Source organism: Miniopterus natalensis, chromosome 14, assembly GCF_054644295.1.
Source record: "Miniopterus natalensis isolate mMinNat1 chromosome 14, mMinNat1.hap1, whole genome shotgun sequence".
Lineage (NCBI taxonomy): Eukaryota > Metazoa > Chordata > Mammalia > Chiroptera > Miniopteridae > Miniopterus > Miniopterus natalensis.
In genome coordinates, this window is record NC_142094.1 from 27,810,127 (window position 1) to 27,828,350 (window position 18,224).

General features: G+C 41.0%; 1 protein-coding gene across 3 annotated transcripts in view; it reads right to left on the reverse strand.

The window, feature by feature from the left end:
- ARID5B (AT-rich interaction domain 5B) overlaps positions 1–8,908 on the reverse strand; it is a 168,994-nt gene extending 160,086 nt beyond the window's left edge. The window contains exons 1-2 of one of the 3 annotated variants that reach the window (XM_016220762.2): positions 8,633–8,908; positions 7,942–8,196 (exon numbers count right to left, since the gene is read on the reverse strand). In XM_016220762.2, the coding sequence (XP_016076248.2) occupies positions 7,942–8,196; positions 8,633–8,653 (276 nt within the window). In that variant the 5' untranslated portion in view covers positions 8,654–8,908. The remainder of the gene's footprint in view (positions 1–7,941; positions 8,197–8,632) is intronic. The other 2 variants (XM_016220764.2, XM_016220763.2) reach the window with 2 other exon arrangements.
- Positions 8,909–18,224: the final 9,316 nt, after the last annotated feature.

An 18,224-nucleotide genomic window follows, 5' to 3' on the forward strand; every position in this document is an offset into this window, starting at 1 on the left:
AGTTATATACAGAAACAGATTTTTCAAGAACTGCAGGATCCATGACTACATTTATGAGAGGCGAATGAATCCTTAAACCAACAATCGATAAATTTGTTTTAAATTTCCTTAAAAGCCAAGCCAACGGGTAATCACTCGCTACAATATTATTCTGAGTAGAAGATGGCAAATATCCAACTACCCTGGCTATAAAAAAAAATGACAAGCAAATGCATTTGATTCGAGCAATTATATTCTGGATATTGGTTAAAACTAGACTTTGATAAATGAGCTTGAGTCATGTATCACTAGATGCCACTATGAACAATGGTATGCTTTATTAATAATTAATGACAAAGTATTTACATGTATGGACTCATGTACTTCATAAAAATAACACTTCCTTAGTATGTGCCTGACATTCTAAATGTTAAGAGAGGTTTTAGTTGCTTACAATTCTGACTCGCTATCAAATAGTTTAAGGCCATCAGTCAGAACAACATGCTGGCTCACAGGAACTGTCCATCAACACTCAGGTGAGGAGTGACTCTCCGTCTTAGAAATCTAGTCCTCTCATAGATTGCCAGCCCAAAGCCCTGACATTTTATGGGATGATGGCTGGAGATTGGAAAAGCACTCAAAGAGATAGAGATGCTGGCTCTAACCTGATCATCCAGTCCCAAATATTCATAATTACTCTGGTGTGCTCCTGAAAAAAAAGGGAGGGAGGGAGGGAAGGAGGGAGGGAGGGAGGGAGGGAGGGAGGGAAAAAAATCTCACTTTTTTTTTTTATTCTCACCTGAGGATATTTTTTCCATTTCTTTTTCAGAGACAGTGGAAGGGAGAGAGACAGAGAGAGAGAGAAACATCGATGTGAGACGGACATGTAGATTGGTTGCCTCCCGCACCCTCCTGGACCAGGGCCAGGGATCGAGCCTGCAACTGAGGAACGTGCCCTTGGCTGGAATCGAACTAAGGACCCTTCCGCCTGCAGGCCGATGCTCTAACCACTGAGCAAAACAGGCTAGGGCCTCATTTTTTTTTTTTTTTTTAACATCTGATGGTGCAAAATAACTCTGGATTTTAGAAGAGAAAGAAAAACAGAAAAAGTGTGGGGTGGGGTGCTGGAGTTGGCCCCGCATATGAATGACCGACTGATCATAGGCCCTCTGCCAGAAAGAAATTGGGCCAAACTTAAAGAAAGCAGGCTGTGGGAAAGAAGGCTGTGGGCATTTTAATTATTTTGTAAGTCATTTAATAAATACAAAGTGAGTAGCGCTGAATACTGTGGAGGAATCAAGAAGTGAAAAAGGCATAACCCTCTGCTCCTGAGAAGAGCTCTATAGGTGAGAAGGCAAAGGGGGAGCACACGGACAACCATCCCAGAAGGCACAATGCAAAGTCCATGGGAGGTTACAACCCACCAGAGGACTGTAAGCTCCCTGAGGGCATGGGCTTGTCTGTCTTGATTACTGCTATATCCTGAGGGCCTAGAACAGGCTCGGGCACAAACCAGGTGCTCTATAAATATGCATGGAATGACTGAGACTATGAAGATGAAGATAGCACTTCCTGATTTTGGAAAAATGGTGAAAGGCTACAAATAGTCACCTTAGTTAATCTCCCAATTTAACTAGGAATACAGATAGAAGAAGCAAACAGCTTTTCTGTGACCACTACCTGTCCATGGGGCTAGGCTATGAGCTCTTTGAGAGCTGAGGACATTCCCCTTTATCTCTGTATCCTGTAGTCCAGCACATACTAGGTTTTCAATCAACATCTGACAAGCTGAATAAATTATTTTTCCAAAAACATGCAGATAGTGAGTCTTCCTTTGGACGCATTCTGCATGTATTGGCAGCACAATTCACCGATGTGTTATATAGCGTCTTACATTCATTGTTTTTTATGTTTTCAAAAACGTGTTGGTCTTATCTCTATCAAGATTGATGAACTTCTTGAGAAAAAGGGCCACACTGTGAACTGTTTTGCACTCACCTCTGTACCTACCAGAGCGCTGAGCACATGGTTAGCGCTCAACAAGCAGTTTCTGGTTAACTTAAGATAGATGATACCAACACTGGCTAAAGTTAGGATCTTCATCTTACAAAATATAACTTTTAACTATTCTACTGATTCTCAAATTTTAACATCCTAGACTCAATGTTGAAATACAGTTTTGTATTTGTAAACCTTTTGGACATAGTAATGTTAAATTATTTCTTAAATTACTGGTCTTGCTTCAAACCCAAGCTAGAAAGAGCAAAAGGTACACAATCATGTTTCTTACTGTGGATGAATCCCTATAGGTCAGCACACTTTTTCTGTAAGGGGCCAAATAGTAAATATTTTCCACTGTGTGGGCCATATGGTCACTGTCACAACTACTCAACTCTGCCTCTGTAGTTTGAGAACAGCTATAAACAATACATAAACAAATGAGTCTGACTATGTTCCAATAAAACTTTATTTACAAAAACAGAGAATGGACCAGATTTGACCTTCAGGCGTTAGTCTGCTAATGCTTGTCACTGTCCAATAAACTGTCTCCATATAACTCTTTAGTTCTTACCCTAGTACCAGAGGTCCTGCCTGTCAGAGAGTAAATATATTCCTTCTCTTAAGATCACTACTAAAAATAATTAATAACTTATTGTAACTGCATCCATAATTTGTTGAGCTCTTTTGTATGAGTACTATGTTAGTTGCAAGGCCCTTTTCATTATTTCTAATTCTCTCAGCAAAGCAGAGATCATTGAATTCATTTTACAGATGAAGAAACTGAGGCTCAGAAAAGTAAAAAAAAATATGTCCAAGGCTAGTGAGGTCACTGAAGAGGCTCAGAAATTTCTAAAAACTCAGCACATGGATACAGACCAGAGACTGAATGGACATCCACAGATAGAGCAAGGCCAATCCAGTACCTCCCAGATTTCAGAATGTGTCTGCCTAACCACAGCTGTGATACAATCAGTCAATCTTTTAAAAAATCCTGCCAATCCAGTGACAGCATTAGTCAATACTAAAATGTAAATCCTTAAAGAGCCTTTTATTTTGGTGAAACAGCTAAACCTACCATATAAATGAAAGCCAACCTGATTTGGGGGGACATGAATTGGCTACGTATTCTAGCAAACTAACCTAAATGCCCCTCTCATAGAAAAGCTTTTTTTAAGAGGGTCCATGGTAGAGATTTCAAACTTCAATGAGAACAGTAACACTAATATTAATGATAATAATGACTCAATCATTATTGAAAAATCTACTATGTGCCAACCTCTACTGTAAGCACTTTACATGTATTAACTCATTTAATCTATTCTAGAGAGTAGGTACTATATTCCCATTTTACAGAAGAGAAGACTGAGGCACAGAGAGTTTATAATTTGCCCAAGATCACACAGCTAGAGTAACACTGTTTAAAATGCAGAATCCTGGACCCCAATTCCAGATATTCTAATTGAGTTAATTTCTTTTTTTTTTAATTTTTAAAATTGACTTTGAGAGAGAGGGTGGGATGGGAGGGAGAGAGAGAGAGAAAGAGAGAGAGAGAGACAGACATTGATTTGTTGTTCCATTTATTTATGCATTCATTGGTTGATTCTTGACTGGGGATTGAATCCACAACCTTAGGGTATGGGGATGATGCTCTAACTAACTGAACTGCCAGGCCAGGGCTTTGAGTTCATTTCAATGAGGGCTGTGGAGTATGCATTTTTAACCAATTTTAACCCATGGTGAGGCTGACAGTCAAACCTCTTTTAGAAATCCTGCCTGTGTGCTATAATCTGTAATGCCCAGATGTGTTTGATCTTGACTTACCGGCATCATTAGTTTACTCATCTGCACTCCTAGTTGCAGACCAGCGAACCTTTCTGTAGAATCCAGCCCATGGACTGTCAGGCTGAAATCCATGCTTGTACATCCACCTATTTTAAGAGGGTATATTGCCAATAGATCAAGCACTTGGCAATTTGAAAATGAATGTAATCAGAAGTTACCCAGTAACAGAACCAATTACCCGCCTACTTTGCCATTTTCCTCCTCTGAAGAGCTACTGGCTGAATGTGGCAATTGTGGGTAATTACTGAAGACACTTAACTCCTTGCATATGGCCTTGCTATTCACTTTCATGACAATTTAAAATAGTGTCATGATTAGGCCCAGAAACCTCCACACAGACATAAAAATGATTATGTTTATTGTTTATAAATTAATACTATCTAGAATAAAGATCACTATAATCATAACTCTTTTCTATTAATTTAAGGACTTTATAGTGTATAAAGTACTTTTGCCAATACAATGGCTCTTCATATTCACAACAATCCACAGTCAACCTTATTATTGTTCCCATTTACTTGCTAAAAAAACTGAGGCTCAGAGTGTTTATGATTATTCAATAATCATATAAATAGCAAGTTGCAGAATCAGGATGTGACTCTTTGGAAGTAAATGAAGGCAGCAGTGTGTATAAGCATGCAAATCATTATAATTATTAAAACTAATAATAAAGTATTCATGGTTATTAATAATGCTATTAAAGTGTAACTGTTATATACCACTGGCTAGAATTAGCTAAACTTTATAGAATAAAAATAGTTATGCTACCTAAATATCTGGTGACCTTTGGCAAAGCTGACTGACTAGTCATAGTTCTAAAATTACAAGAAACTGTCCACATTTTGCACTTCTAGAACATACTGTGATGTATTCAAGCTCTGATTTCAAGGGTAGATTTCAGTGGAAAAATAAACCAACCCCAAAGCTCAAGAAGGCCTAGGTTCTAGCCTGGCAACCTTTGACAAACCATACAACCTCTGCAAGCCTCTGTCTTCACCTGTAAAATGGGCATACAAAGTTCTGCCGTATCCAGCCTCATACAATTATTACAAAGGGCAATAAGAAAATAGTCCTCCCAAAAGCCTTTCACAGATCATAGCAAACCACACAGGAATGCTATTTGTAATCTCACACAATGATAATTTTCCTGCTTTTAGAACTGACGTATTTACACTTCAAGAAATCATAAAAAGACAGACTGGTTCTCTTAAGCCAAAAAAGCATACTGAGTCCTGGCTGTCCTTTCGAAATGGATGCTGATGTCAGCTCAATCAGGAAATTATTAACCTCCATTTGGTTACTTAAAATAAACTGTACTGGCTGATTAAATGTGCTGAACATTTTCTCCAAGTAACAGTGCACATCACCAAGAAACCTTTCTATTGCAGTTATACATTGAAAATGGCAAATGCATCATTCAAAACTATTTAAAATCAATAATAAAAATCATTTCGCTGTATATAAACAAGTTAATGGAGTAAGTGAAAACAAAGCAAATTTCTTAATGAGAGGGCCCTGTTGCCCCCTCTAGGTGCCAGCAGTAAGTGCTGGTTTCTGTAGGATCTCCTCCAGAGGAGACTGCTGCTGCTATTCTGCTAATGAATGACTAACTTAGGCCAGGGGGAAAATGACATCACCAGGGTGGAAAACCGATCTGCATTGGGAAACTTTCTACCTGCTTTACATTTGTCATAATTATTTTGCACAATGCAGCCTGTATTTGCATAATTTTGAGGCGTGTCATTATCTCAATTGAAAATTGTTTTAATATGGCTGAATAATTCACAATGACATCAGCCAAAGTCCTAATGAAATATACAAGTATAATCATACAGCTAATTACCAGCCGTGTTAGCATTAAAAAACAAATCATGCATAATATTAGACGATGTATATGCAGCTGAGGATTATAAATAGAGCCATCTCCCTCCCCAAATCCCCTAGCGTTTACTTTTAAATGGCAAGATTAATTTTCTCAGGTATGGCTTATATAGCAGTAACAAAACACACAGATCATTACAATGGTTCACTTTCATTTCCCCATAATGAACAATTTTTTTTAAATCGTGTATTTAAAAATACATCTATTCAATATCAACAGTTCTTATAGATGCAGCCTTCTGCTAATACTGGTTTTTACTCTTAAATCAGAATTCACTATTTAATTACACCAACAGAAATTAAAACTGGACCGAGTGGGGTCTTTAAAAAATATTCCAATTTCAATTCAAAAAAAAAAAAAAAGTGACCACAAAATATCCCATAAAACACTGAATAATTTCCTTCTGGGTTTAGTCAGAAGTCTATTAGGCACCAGATCTTTTCTGGATATTTAATCCTTCCCTTTTCCAGATCACAGGCCATGTTGAAGTAATAAATTTGAAAAGCAAATAAGAAATCAGGAGAGGGGGAGGAGGAAGACAGCTGCGCAGGAAAGTTGGGTCGGGGGAGGGGGCCGAGCTAGACCTTGGGCGGGGGAAAGAGCTCAACCTGTTGGTAGGTTGCAGGATTTTTCACAGTATTTCCAAACAACACCTTTGTGAAATTGCAGGCAGACGTCGGGAAACGTGAACGCTTAAAACCCAAAGCTGGCCCTGGAGGGCGTGGGGGTTGGGGGGGGGGGTGTTCAGAGAGGAGGGCGGGGCTTATTTCCGAAGGGGCAGATCTCCAAGGGCGAACATTTTGACGAACTCCGGTAATTAACTGGCAAAGACCACTGATGGGTAATTCGATCCTGGGGAGAGGGAGTGAACTGGCGATGCCAAAAGTACAATCAACTCCATCAGACCCAGGAATTCTGGAAGGACCGGCGGGCAGCTCCCAGCTCCGGGATGAGTTAAACGGGGAACCATTCATTTAACAAAAAGAGCCTTACACCTACCTCGAAAGCTCGGGAGCCTGGCACAGAGCTAGCTGCCCTCAAAAGTCTCAGTTTGATTGCCCTGCTCTCGCACGGGCAACACAAAGCCTTGCCAGGGGGTGGTGCGCCCTCCCTCCCAGCCGCGCCGTGGGCACAGACTCCCCCAAATAGTTCCCCCGGTAGGTACCAGGGCGCTGAGGTCGGTCAGCTGACAAGGGGAGCCCGCAGAACTGCGGTCACACAAGAAAATGACAGAGCCAAAGGGAGGCGGCCGCCCGGGCGCCGGGTGACAGCGGGCTCACCTCGGCGTCCTCCCCGGAGCGCGGCGAGCGCCCCCCCGGCCTCCCAGAAACGTGCCGGGAGGCTCGGTGCCTCCCCACCCCGCCCGGGAGCGCCGTCTGGGCACGGAGCACGCCGCGCCGCAGGCCGGGGGCGAGCACACACCCCTCTGCCCTTCCCTGCCGGTCCCCGTCCCACACATCCCCGCAGATTGCGCTGGAAGACGTCCACTTGGCGTGGAGTAATTGGAAACTAGAACATCAAATGGCTTGTCCGAGGGGGAGGGGCGGGGGCGAGAGATAGTTGTTAATGCTTAACGTGTTTGTGCCGGTTACACGACCGCTTTGAAATCCGCCCGGGCAGATCTGCAAGTTATTTGAATGTATTATTCCAGTACCTGTCATTTATCACTTTATTCAACACGTCTTTGCCAACTCAATAGCTTTTGATCTCACTCTGCCTCCATTTCGTAATTTCCGCCCTCTTAAACATATCAAATACTTACTTAAAAAAAAAAAAAAACCAAGAAAAAAAAAAAAACGTGAACAATATCGAAACCCACCGAAAGAAATCCACCCAGCCCCAACCGAGCCAGAAGCGAAGGTAAATTTTCAAAAGGCGAAAAAATATAAAAAGCTTGTGATGTTCAAGGGGCAGTAGCAGGAAAGCGAGCGACACACACACACACACACACACACACACACACACACACACACACACACCCTTGAACAAAACCCTTCTCGAACAAGTTATTTGATCTTGACTAAAATCAGCAGTTGGATCCTCTTTGTAAAGCTGACAGCCAAACTCTGACAATGGCAAAATACTCGAGCCCCAGCTAGTGGCGCTACCCCTTTAAAAAAGGAGTCGATCCTGCTCGCCTGCAGAAGTGAATACAGTATTTTCAAGCTTGCCCTGTAATAAGCATTACTAGGGGGAAAATAATAAAGAAAGAAGAGAGGGAGATATAAGTTTACCACCTCGCCATGGTCGCTATTTCTGCCCTGGGGAGTATCTTCTGGGAGGAAATAAAGTTTAGAGCTGGATAAAAGTTGCCGGCTGGTCCTCTCTTCCCACAACAGCTGGAGCTCCGCTATGCAAATCGGATCCTTTGGCGTACATCTTACAAAGAAAAAGTCGCCAAGGGACAAAATTCTTGGTTTGCCTTCAAGGTGGAATTGAAAAGCCTTGTAGAAAATGTAAGGTCCGTGCAAGCCACACGGTGAGCCGACCCACTGCAGGGGAAAAAAAGCACCAAATAAATAATGTAGCCATCAGAGCACAAACATCTATTTCCAGACATTTACACACAGGCATCCACACTCCTAATACAGAAGAGCCAACAGATATAAAGCTGGGTGTAAAAATAATAGAGCCCACAAATTTTCTGCTTCCCTTAAAAAAAAAAAAAAAAAAAAAAAACCTCCGGGGGGCCCCCCCACCGCCACCTCTCCCTACCTCTCCATCTGAGGCGGTAAAATTACATTATGTATGTATGATCGGTGCAGGGATTTTTTTAAACAATAAAAATGATTTGGGGGGATGCAGAGGGTAAAAGTTTGGTGAAAAGTTTGTGGGGGGGTGTGGGTGGGTGTAGAGGTGTGGGTGAGCTGGGGGGCTGGGGGGTTCCGGGGGGTTCCGGGATCGGAGGAGCGGAGGAGAGCGAAATACCTGGAGTGAGTTGGGCTCCATCTCGACGTTCTGAATTGATTGAACTCAACATTCTCTCCAAACTTGTTGGCTTGAATGGATTGCATCAGGTCCTGGCAGGGAAAAACATTCTCTGTCTTCAGCCGGCGTAATGTCTCAATATAAAACTGAGTTCTTGCCTCCCCCTCGGCACCAAAATGATTGAAAATATGTCCTAATATTTCTCTGACGACTCAATTTTAAGCTCCTGTCAAAACTGTGTAGGTTTCCCTCCAAATGTAGGTTGATCAAATTCATAACCGGGAGAAAGGCTCCGTCCGATCTCGGCGGGAAGCGGATGGATCAAGGCAAAAAACATATAGGAAGGTCTGTAAAAATAAAATCCACCCTAGAACTGTGTGAAGATGAGATCTCCCTCTTCCCAATCTCCCTTGTCTATGGGTGTCTGATGAGATTTTTGGAGGAGACGAGAGTTGATGAGCTCCGCTGTGCATCTGACAGGACCTGCTTGTATATGTCTAATATAAAGAACATTTCCTGCAGAGATTCCGGGGCGCTGCTCCTCTTTCTAATGCTCCTTAGCAGATTTGCTGTTATTAGACATGTAGATTTGTTTGATAGTTAAATTACGCTTCCTCACTGCCATGTTTTCGAGAACTAATCTGTTAAATTATCTTTTGATGCCTATTTACATGGAAGGAAAAAGTGGGTTATCGATTATATAAACATATAAATATTAATGCATTTGTTCGCTTCGCAAAAAAAAAATACTCAGCAAAAAAATAAATAAATAAAAGAACAGAAAGACAAGTGAGCAATGCACACACATCTCAGGATTTTGCAAACAATATTGAACGGACAGAGGCTGCATTTAGGGACTGGAACAATAAACGATGCATGATAAATCAATAAATGCGAGCAGCGAGTCTGCTCGGAATATGAATTCAGGCTCCCGGTTCTGCGTGTGCATTCTTTAATTTTGAAGTATATACACTAGTACGTGTTTACAATGCTGATGGACGCCAAGGGCGCTCTCAAATGATAATGTGTTTATATAACCCAGCGCTACAGGAATAATATACCGACTCCTACCCCACCCCCACTCCCTCCCCCGCCAAAAAAGGGAGGGGAGCTTCCTCAATAATAGTTTGAAACTGAAAAAAAAAAATCCATTTGCCAACTAGTTAAATACAACCAGAAATTAAGCTGTTGAAAACCGGGGGCACGAACCGTAAGACAATAAAGGCTTTAAATGTGTATATTTATTGTTCTGGAGCCCTGGAGGATTGCGAGGTTTGCATGCACGGCTATTATGCAAACACAGAGAAACTTAAGAGCGACAGAACAAGGAACAGGCAGAGGCTGCAAAGCCCTCGCGCCCGCCCCGGCTGCCGGTCCTCCGCCGGGCTCGATCGCGTTCTCGCGTGTTGATGTAAAATGGTGAACTCGCCTCCCCGCGCTCCCCGCCCCCCCGCGCTCCCGCCCCCCCGCCCCCCGCTCGCCTCCCACTCCTTCCCGCCCCCCCGCCCCCGATGGCTTTATTAGATTGGCACCAATCTTTCCGAAGTGGGTCTGGCATGCTCAAAAAGTAAACATGTACTATATGGGGAATAAGGTCTGTATAGTATGACAGTTGAAACTTGATCTGTGATAAAATTACAGGATGTTGAAATTACTAGTAAGCTATTTTTAACGCTTTCGCAACGTTTCACCTCTAGTCACAGCATCTAGTTGAAACAGGATTACTTTAATGAAAATTATATTCACATGGCTGAAGTTCATGCACCCGGCAGAGCGCCGATGCCTTAGATTCGGCGACCTGGGCTGGAAAGACCCTCTGTGTGTCTTTTTATGCCTTTTCATAACGTCTGCGTCCGCTGCAGTAAGAATTAGGGCACTTAACATTATCTAAACCACATTTTTGATTCAGAACATGGGGAAGTAATAAAAGGCAAGATCTATCTCGTTTCCATACACACAGAGATAAACGAAAGAAAATGGCAGATCCTCCAATTACAATAAGTAATAAAAGCCCGTGCCAAACAGCCGGTATTCTGAAAGATGTCGAAAACTATTTTAATAATTTAAAGTAATATCGCAACTCTGCGTCATGAAGGACACTGTAACAATGCACAGTCTCCCAGCTTTGGTATTAGCCAAATTATGACTTGCCCATCACTCTTTAATTATCTGCCTTGAAATTTCATCTGATCTTTCTGTTTTATAAACATGGGTTACAAAGAGAAATTACAGCTCTCCCACTCTCTCTCCCTCTTTAACTTTATGAGGCATACTGCAGACATTTGATTAGAATAACCCATTTTGTTCATTTTTTAACATATGAATGGACTTGACGGAAGGGCATTTTACATATTTTTTTTTAACTACATGAGAGATGCCTAAGGCTTCAGTTAGTCTGTCCTGTTAGCATACATATATACATTCAGTTCAAATAATCCTATATTCAAAAACTTGAGTTGCAGTATTTTGACAAGATCATATATAAGATCGACTCTGAGTCAGTTTCCTGTATGACCAATGCAGCAGCATTTGTGCAAGAAACCTCAACAGAATGCCTGAGGGTATCCCTCGATTGTATATTAAATCTCTCTCAAAAAATACACAGCTCTTTACAGCATCGAAGCAACTTCTACTGTTTTTGGTGGTGTAAGACTTTAAGTGTCTGTAAGGGACCTTATCTAATTAGAAACCCTGTTTCTATGTCTGCTCAAGGTAGGTGCTGAACTAGGCAGCATGCTGCGTAATCTCTCTGCTCGCAAACTCCCGATAAGGTTTTTGTGATGTTAACAATTGCAGGGATCTAGGTCTGAATATTTTTGAATATCTGCAGGCTCGTAATCAGATGGATGTTAAATTTCAAAATTGAATCACAGGGGTGTCTCCCCTCTCTTTTTACAGCACCACCACCACCCTATCCATGAACATAATAAAATGTAATAAATCAAACCTCGGGTCCAATACTGTGAATGGCTTTTAAAATCATAGATCACAATGGTGTGTGTTTACAAAAAAACCTCCCCCCAAAAACACCTTCTATTTTACCCCTTTAATATTATCCTTGATAGGCACCTGTAAATTATCTGTGTAGCAAATATCCATACAAAGAAAGTTTCAATTAAGATAAGGAGATTGTATTGAAACAGTTCTTTGAAGTAATGTAGTTAATAGCCTGTTTGATTTCTGCTTGTGAGAGAGTAATAACGTGGATTCAAGGCTCCATCAATCACAGAGCAGATGTAAGACTTGAGACACCGACACCCAGGGGAATAGAGGCAAACTCCTGCGGTGCAGGGTCCCTGGGCTAATGTAAAGTAAATACTCATAAACAGATTGAATGTTGTAAGAAGACAATCCATTCAGGACAGTTATAATCATGAAAGCAACTGCTTTATTTATCTATAAAAAAAAGCTTGTGGCTGGGACTCACTGCGTAGAAAAGAGGAGTGGGGAGGAAAGCAGTGTATGTTTATTTGACCCACTATTTCTGGGCTTTTATATTGAAACACAGCAGCCTCTACCCAAACATATATTACCGCTGCTTTGCTAGCCAAAAAATCCAACCCTGTTTTAAGCTATGTGGTTTATTAAAAAGGTAAAAAATGAAAAATCAGCCTCACCCCTCAAGGGGCTGAGGGAGGAGTGGACACATTATTCAGTGTCTATGAATCGTTTCATAAAGGATCAGAAGGATTAAGTTAGTTGCAAAAACCAGCAGTGACATAATTAGGCAGCTTGGACTATAATAAACAGGATCATAAAAAAAAAAAAAAAGGAAAAAAAAAAGTACAGTTTGGAGAAAGAAGGCGACCATTTCCAAAATTCAAACCTCTCTGCGCACCTCTGGGCCTCCCCTCCCGCAAATTGCAAAAGACAACTGAAGCATTTTTGACCTTGGCTACAATAATACTTCATGTTTTAGCACTTTAGTCAGCATTTTATCTACTAATTGCTACACACTACCGCATGTGGCTCGAATCTGCCACTGCAGCTTTCTCTCATTGGTGAGCGAATGGCTTGATAAAGACTGGGAATTCAACCTGGCTGTTTCCTTTCTTGCTTCTCCTCGGCTACCCCCCCCCCTTTTTTTTTTCTTTCTTCTTCCAGCTAGAAGCCTCTAATTTTTCCAGAAAATACCGCATGGATCAGAACAGGGCCGGTGAATGATTCCCTGCTCTCTTTCCACCGGTTAAACTCGGATCACTTTGGCGATCCCGAGGCACAGGGAGGAGGTGGAGGGGGGCGGGGAGGAACGAGGGGGGCGAGGCGCGGGGAGGGGGGCTCTGGCCTGTCGGTGGGGCTGATGCGAGGTGATTCTGCACGATGGCTCCTTGGCTGGCCCATCGCGCGCTGGAAGTGCGTGGGGCTCCGCAATGTCCACCTGGGGACCTCGAGTTAGGGGCTCTCCCCCGTCCTGCTCAGCCAAGAAGTGGGGTTCCAGGAGGGTAGCCCTAGAGTGTGAGGCTGATTCGTGGGCTGAGGAGCGAGCACTTTCTGAGGGTCAGCCAGCGCCTGCCCCCCCCCCGGGGAGCCTGGCGCCGTGGTGCGCGGGGGGTGGGTGGCGTTATTAACGAGGCGGCCTCCCGCGGAGCAGGCTCGCCAGGTCCTAACGCAACAAGTCGATTGGTTTGAGGGAGGCTAAACCGGGTGATACGGGTCATTGCTTTTCAGGAGACCTCTAGTGGTCAAAGGTTGAGCTACATCTTAAATTGGGGGCTCCTCCTATTTGTCGCGTTCCCTGGACTCTCCTGGGGGGTAGGTCTCCAACTAAGGCCCGGGCAGGAAAGACCGGTAGCTTGGGACAGATTTCCTAGTGACTGGAGGCCAGAGCGAGAGAGAAGCAGGGAAGCTGGATAAATAGATCCCTTGGGAGGGGTCATGTGATGCCCTTTATTGGCCCTGGAAGCCCCAAGTTCCTTTGCCCTTAGAGATGGAGGCTTCCTATCTTATCTTGATTTCCCTCCCAAGCCTAAGATTAATCAAGTATTCCCAGGGAAGTTGGATTAAATCTGCCCAGGCCATGTCCAGTTACAATAACAATGCTGAGTCTATTTTTTTCTAATTTGTTTGTAAATTAAAGCCAAGTCTCACTCCCTCACCCCAATCACAAATACACCCAAGAAACTTTTAATTTTAACAATTCATTGCCTTCAAGTGCCCTTGACATTCATGGGTTATTTAGTTTAGGAATAACTAAGCTTCTTTTTTTCCTACTTTTTAAAAAGTGCATGCACTACAGTAGTGTATGTATGACTTTTGACTAAGTTGTGACTTTGTCCTTAAATCCAGAATGCCACACCATTCCATCTCTGGCAGTGAGGTGCTCGGGGAAAGGGTGGTAGTGACCTATACAGGCTCCTTGTTCTTCAGACTCATTCGTGATCCACATAATGATAAAAAATTTGATCAAACTGACCCCTGGCTGGGTATTAAAGGGATTGCTGGGAACAGCTATCTTAATCATTTCAAAAACAGAGGTCCCAGCCATCTGAGGTTATTAAAACATCTTGCCATACCTGATTTTTAGAAATGAAGACAAGAAATGTACAGACATAAAGTCTTGGCTCCACTGGGGGACTCATGTACTGCCTACTAAAAATTTCTCTGTGCAGTTTCAAATGGACATTAATGATGCCTTGTATTTGGTGATTTATATCTTAAATTACTTGACAAGCATTAAGTAACTCATTACTTAGAAGCAGAGTGGGTATGGTAGGTAAATCACTAGACTGAAAGTCAAGGGGACCATTCTTCACTGATTTTCTATGTCTCCTTGTCCATGGCTATAATTATCTGCAGAATTCAAACCCTAATTCTGCCTTTGTTGAAATTTCTCAGATAATTGTGGTAGAGTTATCCAGACTGGTCATCTGTGTAGGGCAGCCCCCCGTGCTAGGTCATCAACCAAACCCACGGAAGCGCCAGCAAGTCCCTTGGCTGCTTCCACCTACATTTTGCCAGGCCACAGACTGATAATTTTATGACTTGTTATTACAGGTTGAAATATGTAAATGTAGTAATTCACTAAGGGTGTAAAGAGATCTGAGTACTTCTGAGGAAAAATAATACCAAGAAGAATAGTGAGATTGTTTCTGTTCTCATCTTCAATTAGCTTTAGCCAAAATGAAATTGGGCAGGCTTTTCACAAAGAAGGTAGGAGACCAGATGAGTCTCACTCAAGACTTACACAATGCCATTCTCAGACTGTGCTCGAACCAGCTCTTACGGACTTATCGGAGCTGATAGTTACATTTTCAGGAATTTTGCAAGTTAGCTGTTAAACACATCTATTATTAAACATTAAATTATATACACTTGCAATTAAATGAATTAAAAACAAAGGTAATACATATTCAAAACTTATAACTTTCTAATTATTTTACCATTATCTATACTTGAGGTTATTTTTACTTTTGGTATTTTTATGGTTGCAATGCAATATAATGGTGTATTACTGTACATCTTTTCCCAGTGCATGTCCACTGGCATTACATTGGTGACTTGAAATCGGCTGTGGTGGGAGTGTTCAGACCATAGAACTCACCAAACGTTACAAATTAGTGCTTGATTTATTGTGTTGTTGATTGCTTAGACCTAAGAAAGTGATGGAGGAAATGTTAATATAGTAGATTGTGGTGGTTAATTTTATGTGTCAACATGATGTGCTGAGGTATTTGGTCAAACATTGTTCTAGACATGTCTGTGAGGATGTTTTTGTATGATATTAACATTTGGATCAGTAGACTGAGTAAAGCAAATTGCTCCCCCCGCTCCAATGTGGGTGGGCCTCATCCAATCAGTTGAAGGACTGAATAGAACAAAAAGTCTGAGTAAGAAGAAACTCCTGCCTGACTAATTGATCTGGGACATGTTTTGTTGTCCCCCTCCTACTCCCCCGCCCAGCCTTTGAAATCAACTCAAATATTGGCTCTTCATGGATTTCAAGACTGCCAACTTTTGAACTAGAACTTACAACATAGGCTCTCCTGGTTCTCAGGCCTTTGGACTCAGACTGGAAATACACATCAGCTCTGCTAGGTCTCCTGGGAACCAACTACAGATCTTGAGACTTCTTAGCCTTCATACGTCATGGGAGACATCTATCTATATCTGTCTATCTATCTATCTATCTATCTATCTATCTATCTATCTATCTATCTATCTATCTATCAATCATCTATCTATCATCATCATCTACCTTTCTATCAATCATCTATCTATCATCTATCTATCTATCTATCTATCTATCTATCTATCTATCTATCTATCAATCATCTATCTATCATCTATCTATCATCTATCATCTATCTATCATCTATCTATCTATCTATCTATCTGTCTGTCTGTCTATCTATCTATCTATCATCTATCATCATCATCATCTATCATCTATCTAATCATCTATATCTATCTCCTATTGGTTCTGTTTCTTTGGAGAACCCTAATACACATATTAAACTTAAATTTGTGTCACATTTGTAGTCAATAATATGTGAATAGTACAACAAAACTGAGGAAATATTTGAAAGCTATGTTCTGATTTAGCAAAGAGGTCGCTCATGTCATTGACAAAAGAGGTGAAGTTCTGGGATACACTTTTTTCTTTTTACTTTCATCTTACTCCTTAATATAAATGAAAATATCAACCAACATTCAAATTGGGACTACACTCATTTTTTAATTGCAATCATAAGTTAGCTATAGAGTTCATCAAATAGTTAACAAAAGCATTCAATAGGAACAGATTGGCTATATGGGATTTACAGTGAAGAACGGACATTTTATTATTTGTACATTTGTGTGTACTTCCTGCGTATTAGCAAAATGTATAATGAAGTTATACACCACAGATATACACATGTATACACATCTATAACTATATAAACAAACAATTACATACTTTTTTGTGGGTGGAGAGCTAGTTAAATATTCAAAAGCACACCTCTCTCGAAAGGTAGCCTGAGCCTGACATACAACCCAAACTTCTCTAGAGCAGGGGTCGCATACCAATACTATATAGCCTACCACCCATTTTTGTACAACCCATGAATTAAGAATATGTTTTACATTTTAAATGGTTGAATATAGTCACTAGAAGAACAATATTTTGTGATACATAAAAATTACATGAAATTCAAATTTCAATGTCCATAATAAATGTTATTGGATCTCACCCAAGCTCATTCATTTATGTATTGTCTATGGCTAAAATGGCAGAGCTGAGCAGTTGCGATAGAGACCAGATGGCCCTCAAAGCCTAAAATATTTACTATTTTGCCTTTTGTAGTAGAAGTTTGGAGTAGAAGTTGCCTATTCTTGAATATGTAGGTATATTCCTTGGTTGGGAGCAGTAGACACAACCAAAAGACCTTTTGAAGTCTTTTCTTGATATTGGGCCTAGAAATACTTCCTCAGTAAACAGATACAGGAAATGGAATATCCAGAGTTGTGAGGAATTCAACGCATTGACTTGAGGTCAAGAAGAGAGACGATGTTATCATCAACGTAGGAATGGAGCATGAGATTTCCCACTCCTTGGTTAGTGTTCCAACCACTGGATGACAGTGCCTTTCTTCCTTACTGCTTGTCCTAAAGCACTGTATAATTTTGTTGGGTAATGTTAAATATTTATTGAGTTTTCTCGTCCAAGGTGGTTCAGTTACTGTGTGTCTATGTGTGTGATGGGACCCTTCAGGATTAAAGGTGCTATATAATAGAGGATTATTTTATGACTTGTTATTGCAGGTTGAAATATGTAAATGTTATAATTCACTAATGATATCAGTGCATATATCTCGGAAATAAGAATGTATTATCCTTCCATTTAGCTCTTACATCATTTACATCATTTAAAAATATATACACAATCAATTGTTTTTAAATGAGGAAACACAGTAGCAGAAAAAAATTCCTTTAATGCAATACTTCAGCTGAAAGTTTAATGACACAAAAGGCAGGCAATTCAAAGTTACAGTTCCCACAGCAACTGTAACTCTGCTATATAGCACATTTAGGCATAGATTTCACAGCATGTACTGCAATACAAAATACTCCACACTGGGCATGCAAGGGGGCAGAGTTATGGTTGCTATGGGTACCATGACTTTGAATTTCCAGATTTTTTGAGAGTTTAAATTCTCAACCAGAACATCACATTAATAGTTCATTTTTTTTGCATTGAAAATAATAAAGGTTATATCACTGTTTCCATTGTCAAACCTATCTCCAGCTCAGTCCACTGCTTAGTATAAATACCTACCCAAACATATTCACCCTACTTGCTAAAATTAAACACATGACCTCAGCCCAGGGAGTATTTTAGTTTGCAAATTTATATGCGATGACTTTCACTGGATAAACTAAATCTGCTCCCTCCTCCTTTCCAAAAATTACCAATAAATTCAGATTAACCCTTTCAGCCTCTTGCTGTACTTAATCTGTTATTCATGGGCCGAGAGAGTCTGATAATAATATTCATTGTGTGTGAATGTGTGATGTATATATTTATAATTTATACTCTCTCTACTTCCAAAAAGAACTGGAGGCAGCAAACTGCATGTATTCATTTATTCATTTATTCCTTAAACACACCATG